The sequence below is a fragment of the Lepidochelys olivacea genome, assembly GCF_965140295.1.
Source record: "Lepidochelys olivacea isolate rLepOli2 genome assembly, chromosome: 2".
Lineage (NCBI taxonomy): Eukaryota > Metazoa > Chordata > Testudines > Cheloniidae > Lepidochelys > Lepidochelys olivacea.
The window spans coordinates 230368843-230379807 of NC_140412.1; the positions used below are offsets into that span (position 1 = coordinate 230368843).

At 41.1% G+C, this 10965-nt stretch overlaps 1 protein-coding gene across 2 annotated transcripts in view; it reads right to left on the reverse strand.

Annotated features, from left to right (window-relative positions):
• Positions 1–8092, reverse strand: part of CUBN (cubilin) — a 227628-nt gene extending 219536 nt beyond the window's left edge. Inside the window, exons 1-6 of one of the 2 annotated variants that reach the window (XM_084618745.1) lie at positions 7952–8092; positions 7671–7800; positions 7213–7305; positions 6115–6153; positions 5314–5415; positions 3737–3840 (exon numbers count right to left, since the gene is read on the reverse strand). In XM_084618745.1, the coding sequence (XP_084474871.1) occupies positions 3737–3840; positions 5314–5415; positions 6115–6153; positions 7213–7305; positions 7671–7800; positions 7952–8070 (587 nt within the window). In that variant the 5' untranslated portion in view covers positions 8071–8092. The remainder of the gene's footprint in view (positions 1–3736; positions 3841–5313; positions 5416–6114; positions 6154–7212; positions 7306–7670; positions 7801–7951) is intronic. The other variant, XM_084618746.1, reaches the window with a different exon arrangement.
• Between the last annotated feature and the right edge of the window lie 2873 nt (positions 8093–10965).

Below are 10965 nucleotides of genomic sequence, written 5' to 3' on the forward strand. Positions count from 1 at the left end.
ACTGAGGCATGGATAAATTAAGCAGTTTATGCATGTTCATACAGCAAGTTTTAGTGGAAGAGGTGGTAACAGAACCCAGGAATCCTGCCTTCCAGTCCTCTCAAGCTGGAATGATGAACTGAATGTGGGTACTATATCTATTGCAACAAGTTATTACTTCCTGAAGCAAGAGGAGACAAGGGGGTAGGGGATAGGAGGAATTTGCCCTAGAGGAGAGTCTCTGAGTCACAGTGAGTCTCAGGGCTATTCTGGAGGTGGTGCACTATGCCTAAAGGTACAATCTAGGTTGCTGAAATGCAGCCCCTGCTGAGGTGGAACAATAGAACAAACAATACAAGACAGGAAGTGAAGAGAAATACTGTATCGAAATGACAGCATATGGGGGGTGCCCGTGGTTCCAAGCCATGGGCACTATAGTTCAGTGACTTTCCCATTTTGTAGCAGATTGTGTCGCACACTTGGGTCCGTCACTTTTTTTTTTTTAACCGGCATTCAGACAGCAGTTGCTCAGTTCCTTCGAGAACACCATGCTTATAGGGGGCTACCAGTCTGAAAGTTCTGTTTCTTATTTTCTGTAATGGTAAACAAGCTGGTAAATACACGACTTCCAGACACAATACAAAGCTCTCCATTAGAAGGGAACAAGCAGGCTGAATGGCATGCCAGAGCTCCCTGCAAAGCAGTTTGTTCTCAGCTTCAGCATAAAAATCTTAGTCCCCACAAATATTTACTTGGTCTGCCAAAAGCTTTATAATACTTTGCCATTGCTTGCGAGAAGATTTTAGAAGGAATATCTATGTGCACTAGTTATAATGTGGCCCAATGGTACTTTTCTCAGGGTGTGCTATTCCCTGCAGCGTTAATTTCATTTTAATAGACAAATTTCCAGCATTCCTGCAGGTCTCTCTGCCACATCAGGCAGTCTGTAAAACAGGCTATGCACAAAGTGGCTTATACTTGCTACCTTCCTCCTGTGCTCAGAAGCACAGCATGGTGGTGCACTACAAAATGAAGATGTCCACCACTATCCATCTGAAAGAGAGAACTCTGCTTCCCATCTTTCACTTACAGTGACTGTTTTAAAGTAGGCATTTCCTGGCAGTCAACTTCCAGGACAGTACTTCATTGCTTCCCTGACCCCTTACATGTGTTAAGTCAGTACTGGACATAATGAAATGTGCCTGTTTACCACCTGATGAGAAGACCCGTGTCTCAATATTCTTGTCAAACAAAGTTCTTCCACTCCATGCCTTGAGGCTTTCTATCCATCCATCCATCCATGCTCCCTTCCCCAGCAAGATTCCCAATCCTTTCCCCTACTAACAGTAAGACCACATACACACACACACACCAGTGACGTGTCTGTAAATCAGAATGATGGTATTTTGCAGATGTCACTGACTACACAAGGTGTGGGGCAACAGTGAATGAGGCACACAGCCCCTCCCTCAAAGAGCTGACTACACTGGATGTTTCCACAGTACTTTTCCTGTTCAAACTCTTGACTTATGTGTCCTTTTTAAATCAAAAAGAAAAGGAGTACTTGTGGCACCTTAGAGACTAACCAATTTATTTGAGCTACATCGGATGCATCCGATGAAGTGAGCTGTAGCTCACGAAAGCTTATGCTCAAATAAATTGGTTAGTCTCTAAGGTGCCACAAGTACTCCTTTTCTTTTTGCGCATACAGACTAACACGGCTGCTACTCTGAAACCTTTTTAAAGCACTGATTCAGGAAAGCATGAGCTTAGAGATAATAGGAATGCTTTCCAGAATCAGGGCCTTAATGCTCGAAGCTGCATAGTGGTGATTTTGGTGAAATGGTGAAGGAGTCCTGATGCCTATCAGAGTATTGTTTCATATTCAAAACAAGTAGGAATTCTGTGAGAATTACCTTAAAGAAAGGGAAAGATCAGTATTTAAAGGCAATAAAACACAACAATGTTTTATTACTCAGCAGAAGCTGCCAGAGCATGGCCACCAGCTTTAGGAAGTCCTGCTCAGAGCAGCTTCAAATGGGTAATAACGTTAATCTCTTACTAGAATAGCTGGAATGGAGTGGTGACCTCTTCCTCTTTGGAATGTCCTCTGCATCTTTGAATGCCTTGATTTTGATCAGTCCTTTGGGGCAGGACTTGAAGTTCTGAAATGCACCTCATTAGCTGATTTAGAGTCTTGTGAATCTTTTTATCTGTCATTTGATTTGCCCATATTTAGTTGGGGGTGGATGTATGGAAGATGGAACATGTTGTTTATATATCTGAAGATCCTTAACTGATGAAACATACTCAAGCATTAAATTATTCCATCCTGTCAACCCTAAGTTAATCAGTGTCAGTTCACTAAAGACAGTGTTCATTAACCTGCAATGATCTTTTCAAGCAAACTTGCCTGTTGAACATGTGACATTTATCCAGGGCTGTTAATAGCTCATCAATGAGCACTACAGAGCTAAATCAAATGCATCCCGGGCATTCCCGTTAAGATTCTGCAACTGTGTAATTCTAACAACAGTGTAAGGCAAAAAAAGTCCCCTCATATTATATAGTATTTTTCATTACGCTATATAACAATTGCCACCAAACAAGCAGAATATCAATTGCTTACTTTAAATGGATATCTAAAATATTTGAGAAGTTCTACAACTTTATTAGCTTTGGGATAAGTGTTTAATTTTCATTTTAGTGCAAAGATATTTCCATGCGCGTAACGGCAGGGAAGGGGTCACTGAATTTTCCCCCACTTAGTTTAATTGAAAAACTTGCTTCAATCTGTGATACGGCCCTAATGGGGAAGATAAACCTAGGGAATGGGGAAATGTTATTTAATAATTCAGAAACTTCCAAATAATTGAATTTGGTGTGGGTTGTCTGGACTGTGCTTGTTTTGTATCTGGTTGTACCCATGCTGGTTCAGCTGGCACACAAGGAGCATGTCTATACTACAGACTTAAGTTGATCTATGTTAGGTCAACTTACAGCCACCTCAGTAATTACTGTGGTGGCTGATGTCCACACTACCCTCCTGTTGGTGGCACGTGTACTCACTGGGAGCGCTTCCACGATTGAAGAGGGGCAGTGGGGCAGGGCGGGGGGGGAGCTGAGAGCCAGCTCAAGCATGGAACCGTGACATTGGCAAGACAGCCAACAGCCGATGTAAGTAAAACACAGTGTCTATACAGAAACTGTGTCACCCTAACTACACCGACATAAGCCCTATACCTCTTGTGGAGGTGGAATTACTTTGTTGGTGTAAGTGCCCTAGTACATCGGCAGGAGTAAGGCTGCAGTGCATATGTGTACACTGACATAATTAAGTTGACGTAAGCTGCCTTACCTTGACCCAACTATGTAGTGTAAACCAGGCCTGCGACAGGGAAGTCTGGTGAGTGGAGTCCAGCCTCCACCCATTATTGTAGTATGCAGCACCAAGTTATGCCTCCTCATCTGGACAAGGTAGCCGGGACCAGAACGAAAGACAGTCTTACACAATCTTTATATGGGCCTTATCCTCTTGCCTCAAAACAGGCAAAGGTCCCAGTGGCTCCAGTGAGTTTTGCATGCATCAGGATTGGATACATAATTTATGAAGTGTTTTATGCTCTGAGTGAAAACTGCTGCAGTACCTAACTATAAGATTGTTATTTCCAGGAGTGGCACTGTAGTGGCAATAAGTGACATAAAAATGTTAGAGGATCCTAATAGTGAACTTCTGTGTAAGAGCATGAAAAGTTACCTGTAACTTCCTGGTGTGTTAACACATGTTGCTCCATTCTGGCAGCCGAGTGCTGTTCCGGCATAAATCTGGCATTCATTAACATCAACTGAACAGAACAGGCCCTGAGATGACATAGAAATCCATGGTATTTTCCAAATTACAGAGAATCAAAGTGGTTCATGGAGCCAAAATTTAACAGAAGTGTTTCAGAGGATATACAAAGCATAGGCTGCTATTACCACAGCTTCCCTTATAAAACACTATAACAAACTGCTATTGTTCTGTCTTGTTTCCATTACCCTACTTATCAGCCACACCAGGGTATAAAACCTTTTAGAAATGTATAGAAAGCATATGGATAACATAAACTGGAGTTCACCATCGTCTTTTAGGTTACTAATGGAGCCGGTTGGAAATTTTTCAACAACATATTTTTTCATTGAAAATACTGTTTTCTGAAACGTCTTGCGAAAAAAGCATCCATTTTGATAAAAATATCAACGCGATGGTTTTTCAGGTCTAGGGTGGACCCACCTTCTCTCAAGTGCAAATTTCCACAGCTCCATTTACACCAATTTATACTAGCAAATAATTTGTCCCATGGTTCTTTTATGGGCACTGTTGTGTGAGAGACAAATGTGTGAGAGCCTTATATAAACATAACAACTGATGAGTCGGATATTAAAGGAGCTGCATTGCTTTGGGCAACTGATATATCACCCTTAATCTTCAAAAGATGTGCTTTACTACAGACTAACATTGACACAGGAATATACAATAGCTAGGTTCATAGAAGGACCACAGAGTGTCTGTGGAGTTACAACAGAGTTACTTAAGATCTAGAAAAAAGAAAAGGAGTACTTGTGGCACCTTAGAGACTAACCAATTTATTTGAGCATAAGCTTTTGTGAGCTACAGCTCACTTCATCGGATGCATACTGTGGAAAGTGTAGAAGATCTTTTTATATACACACAAAGCATGAAAAAATACCTCCTCCCACCCCACTCGGGAGGTATTTTTTCATGCTTTGTGTGTATATAAAAAGATCTTCTACACTTTCCACAGTATGCATCCGAGGGAGGAGGTATTTTTTCATGCTTTGTGTGTATATAAAAAGATCTTCTACACTTTCCACAGTATGCATCCGAGGGAGGAGGTATTTTTTCATGCTTTGTGTGTATATAAAAAGATCTTCTACACTTTCCACAGTATGCATCCGAGGGAGGAGGTATTTTTTCATGCTTTGTGTGTATATAAAAAGATGTTCTACACTTTCCACAGTATGCATCCGATGAAGTGAGCTGTAGCTCACGAAAGCTTATGCTCAAATAAATTGGTTAGTCTTTAAGGTGCCACAAGTACTCCTTTTCTTTTTGCGAATACAGACTAACACGGCTGTTACTCTGAAACCTGTCATTAAGATCTAGAGCCTCCCATCCTTCTTCATATAGAGAATTACCTTAACTCTATGAATTGTCACATTATTTTTATGGGTGCTACTCAGTGAGAGTGAAGGAGGCAGAATTGGACCCTACTGATGACAATAATGACAATCATCTGTATTGGATGTCTTCAAATAGCCTGAAAGACTCACCTGCCAGTTACTGGGACAGAGACAAAAGAAGGCATCCAGCAGGCTTAGGCAGGTTCCAGAATTCTGACAGGGGTTGCTACTACACGCTTTCCTCAGGACAGTCTGAAACAATGAACGAGAAATCAGTTTACTTGCTAGCATGGTCTTTAAAAGAGTCTGCTTTTTTGTCAGATTTGTCTGCGAAAGGCTTAGCACACAATTGGCACTACGAAAATGTAACAACTAATAATGTAATTGTCTGTCTGTGATTGTGTTTCCCTGTAGAGGCTGGCTGCCGCCCACTGAGAGGGTAAAAGCTCGACAACAAGTGACAGTTAATAGAGAGTCTTCATTAGTTCTACTAGCAGAGGACCCATATTTCTAGAGCTAAAGGCCTCACTTTCATTCTTGATGCCACATGCATGGTTTATATGGCAACTGCATTACTCATGCTGCAATTAATAACTAAAATTGATTTCTTTAATACAAGCAAACACTCAGATTGAGTTCCCAAATCATGGCTTAGTCTTGGCAGATCATAAAAGGAGGAGATTTCCCCCCCCCAGTATCTAGTTGCCATTTTTCTAACTCTACAAAGATATTTTAATTAAAGAATGGGGAATCTGACAGAGTTTATTTTGAAAAGAAGGTATTTCAGCTCATCTATAAATCGTGACTTCATGTCTGTGTGCTCTTAATGAGAAAAGCAGCCCTGAGTGATGCATGGGAGGACAGAATCCATCTAGTTATTTTTATTCTTGCAGTCATCCTTCATTTTCTGCTTTTAATAAAACCTGCTAGGTTTGTTCCATAATTACTCACCTGTTCTACGTTTTGAAATCTGCCCTCAAGACTCACAATCTGCAACAGATATACAAAGACAAATGTGTTTGGGATTAAAGGGGTGCTGATATGTGTGTGTCCTGGGACTGACTGGTTGCACCTTTCAGTCAGGTACACACTGGTAGACCAAGGAAACATGGAGGGATTTTCACATATGGAAAAACAAAAAGGGAATTTTCAGAGAGGCATAAGGTGCCCAATATTCATTCAGTAGAATTTCATTATCTAAACCACTTATGTTCTTTTGAAAATCACAACCTAAATATGTATAAATTTGATTAAACAACTAAGGCCCCAGTCCTGGAGACTTATGCGTGTGTTTAACTTTAAGCATTTGAGTAGTTCAATAGGATTTTGCTGTTTAGAAATCTTTGCAGGATTAGGGGCCTCAAAGAGGATACAACTGTCTACAGCTATTTGAAGGGTATGAACACAAAGGAGGAAAAGGAATTGTTGGCGATCAGCCAAGGGGATATGATTAGAAGCAACAGACTGAAACTGAACCCAGTCAAATGAAGCATACATATCAGGATAATTTCAAATGGACTCCGGAATATTTTCCCCAAGGTAAATTGTGGAAACTCCATAACTGGAGTGATTTACAACTGAACTGAATAAAGGATTCCAGAATGCACTGTAGGGAAAACATCTGCATTCGCAGGAGATGGGAAAAATGACCTACGAGGCCTTTTCCATCTCTAGTTTCACTAGACACATGATTCAACATATGGAACGCTGACTCTGTGCAACACTTGTTGTATTAGATATATATGGCCCATTCCTACAGTCTTTGAGTGCACTGGGGTCTCTGCCTGAGTAGGACCTTCAGGATTAGGTACGCACAGATGCCGATGAGCCAAAAAGAAGAGCCATAGTTTCAGGATTTTATCTTGGTTCTTGGTTCGTGGGCGCTGGATCAGGCCCATACAAATTATTCTAATTTTTTTCCTAAGCCCATGAAATTCTCCGTGGAGGATTTGGGCCCATCACTGGTAACAGTCAGAGAAATCATGAAGATGTGATGATATGAGGAACTGAAAATCAGGAACTGAAAATGTGACATGAGGTGAGACTTACCTTGGAATTAATCAGAGTGATCTGGTTTGAAAAATTCTGAAGGACACCAGTGCTTCTTTTCACTTCTAGAATCTCATCTTTATTTTTCCTGATCTAAATTTTAAAAAAAGGTTAGTTCTAGTGTATTAGAAACCTATGTGAAACAATCATTTTGTCTTTTCAGTTGCTGAAGAAAGTTGGATCTTCTCAGTATTTTATGATAAAGTTCAGTGAGATAACAGAGTTACATAGTGTACGCAACTGCCTCTTAATTTTTTATATAGCTACATAATTTCTTTATGGGTCTGTAATAATTCATGATCATCTCATAATGATGTCAGCAATGCTAACAGTAATAAAACCATTGCCATACCTGAAACAGTTCCTGTGGTAAATTTTGCGAGCATGTACATTTAAATTAAACTGTAATTGTGCAAGCAAAAAGGTGAACATTTAATAAGAATAAGTAAGTATACCACCTGACTAAAAAGCTCTGCGAGGTCATCTTCATTAATTTTTATTTTTCCCTGTGATCCGGTTCTAAACTCAATATTTTTGGCAGCGCCTGTATGAAATACTAAATTCCCCCTTTCTGAGGTCATGCGAGGCCTGTTGTATCAAAGAAGAGAAGATGGCATTTAGCTACATATCTGCCAAAGACTTTGTAAAGAAATTTATTTGAGCCATTCCCATTCCTGGTATTTAAAACCACACCATGTGAACAGATCTATTTGTAAGTGACACCAACAATGGTACTTACTGTTCATCAGAAATGCTTCTTTTCTGCCTCTTTTTTTCATAATATTTGGATTCACAGCTTAATCCAGAAAGTATTAATAAGGCAGCCAGAAGCCAAGGGACAGAAGCTGACCAAAGCATTGCTTGCTGCCAGCCTTCCTGGGACGTGTGGCAAGTTAGACTGAAACCGCCAGTGTCGAATGTTAGTTTTGAGAGCTTAACAGGTGCACTTTGCTCTTGCAAGATCCTCAGTATGCTCGCAGTAGTGCCCACTCTGCTTATTTGCCCCAGAGTGGGTGAGCCATAACTGAATTAATACACCTAAGTACTGAAAATATATAAATGACCTAAAAATGAAATGGACTTTTTCCCTTTTTTAAAAAAACTTTGACATTTTCCTATTCTTTTTTTTAAAAAAAAAAATAGAAAAACTCAAGTGATAAAAACAATCTCCCTTGATTTAATCATTATCTCTTTGACCTTTGCAACAATGAAACACAACTGAAGTCTCTTGAAATATGTAGCTGACTAGGCAAAAGAAACATCACAGCACTACTGCATGTTTCACTGCAAGTTTCAGGATCTTGGCATCAATAAAAATCCCAGGTGATTGCCGGTATGGAATGTCACAGTCACATTGGTCACCAAATGACTATTTTCATAAAAGGAGAAGTTTCCAACCCTTCCTAAAATAATTAATTGGAGAAATGACAGGAGTGCTCTGATAGCAATACACAGAATCAAACTGAACACCAACAACAAAATATGTATTTTACCCAAATATAGTTGTTTTAAGTTGACTTGTGACTGAATCAACAGATACTAACTAGATGGTTGCACTTGTTTTTTTGCACACAGCAGAGGCTTCTTGCTTTCTTCCAATCTCTCTCCTCCCCACCCCCACCAGCTCCCTAGCCACCTTCCTATGCCCCTCTGCTTCAGAGCTTCCCAGAAACTCTCCCCTTCATGCCAGGGGCTCTGTGAGTCCCCCATTCCTCCCTCTTCCCCCAGATAAGGATCCCATATTCTCACCCCCATGCCAGAAGCTCTGTGTGCTCCTCCTCATCTCTCTCTGACATGCCAAGGGCTTTGGGTTCCCTTGCCCCTCTCCCCATATTATTTCCCCCCATTTTCCTCCATCAAGGGGCCCTGTGTGCCTCTCATTGTCCTCTATTCCTCCTATACCCCTTGGCCCCCATACCATAGTTGCCCATTCTCCCAGCTGCCAGGGATTCTGTAGGCACTCCCATTCTGCCCCCCTCACCCCGCATGCCAGGGTCTCTGTGCGAGTCCCCTCCCCACACAATTCTTATTTCTTTTCTCTTGCTTGCAGAATCAGATACAAGAGGCTCCCTCTGCTCTCCATCTTCTCCCTATCAGTTTTCACCAAAAGCAAAAGGGTTCTGCTCATCGATGACTGGAACATTCCTTGAAATTTTGGAACTGATCGTAGGTGGTGTTCTAATGTTATTGCATTAGAGACAGATAGGTAAATGCTACTGCATTAAGTGTAGCACTTCATTTTGCCCATCCAACTAACGTTTCTGAGGACACATTAAATAAACAGACCCTCAGAATGAATTTATACAGTGCCTAACACTTTTCAACAATATTTTCTCTGGTTTTCCCCCTCACCTTTCCTCGTGGTTGAATATGTAACTATTAATTTTGCTTCTGTGCCTACAAACATTAAAAATAGTTTTTAAGAACCCATAGTATAAAATCCATAGGGTGCAAACGACAACAAATCTAAAAACATTTGGGTTGCTTCAATAGTTTTAAGCACGGATGACACTGCATCAAAATCAATGAAAGGATTCAAAGGGAGGCTCTACTCACAGAAGTGACTCTGTAAAAAATGGCATGGAGGCGGCACCATGGTCATTGTCTCTTGCAGAACAAATGGGCCTAGGGTACAGGTATAAATGGCGGGGGTGGCACCCCAGCTGGTGTCACTTGTCATTCACCTCAAGGGAGTTATGACAGCTAACATCAGCTGAAGATCTGCCCCCATTAATATTTTTTATTTTTTCCCCTCCCTTTTGGATCTGAAACCACATCTTGGAATAGAAGAGTCAAAATGTGTTTCGGCTGCCTCTGCATATTCACCAGTAATAAAGATTCTGCAGGCCAAATTCTTCATTCAGTTATCCCTGAGCAGCCCCTTTGGAAACAACAGGGCAGGAAGAGTTATTATGTGTCTCTGAAACTAGGGGAGGTCCCCATTTTCAGTACCTGTCCTGGTGTCTGTCTCACTTCTGCTAACAAAGGTGTTTTGTCCCTGGTGTTTTAGCCCCTGTAGACTGGGAGGTACTGGTTATCTGAGCCAGTGAAATTCATAGCAGGCTGGTTCAATGCATGTGTGCTGCAAGGGCTTTCCTTCACCAGGTCTGTCATATGCGGACACCCTACTTATAATCCAGACCTTCCACATAGCTCCACAAAATCCTAGATGTCCTCTGTTCAGTCCTTTAGAATACTGGATGCACATTATCTATTTCTGCTGGTTTAAGAATACATGTCATTGAACCATATAAACTCGGTAAGTTTATGGAGGAGATGGTATGATGGGATAACATGGTTTTGGTAATTAAATATTCATGGGAAATAGGCCTAATTGCCTGTGATGAGATGTTAGATGGGGTGGGATCTGAGTTACCCAGGAAAGAATTTTCTGTAGTATCTGGCTGGTGAATTTTGCCCATATGCTCAGGGTTTAGCTGATCATGATATTTGGGGTCGGGAAGGAATTTTCCTCCAGGGCAGATTGGAAGAGGTTTTTCGCCTTCCTCTGTAGCATGGGGTATGGTCACTTGCTGGAGGATTCTCTGCTTCTTGAAGTCTTTAAACCACGATTTGAGGACTTCAATAGCTCAGACATAGGTGATAGGTTTTTCGCAGGAGTGGGTGGGTGAAATTCTGTGGCCTGAGTTGTGCAGAAGGTCAGACTAGATGATCATAATGCTCCCTTCTGACCTTAGTATTTATAAACCAACCCTCTCCCACTAACATAGTGAAATGCAAAGGGTGGCAGAG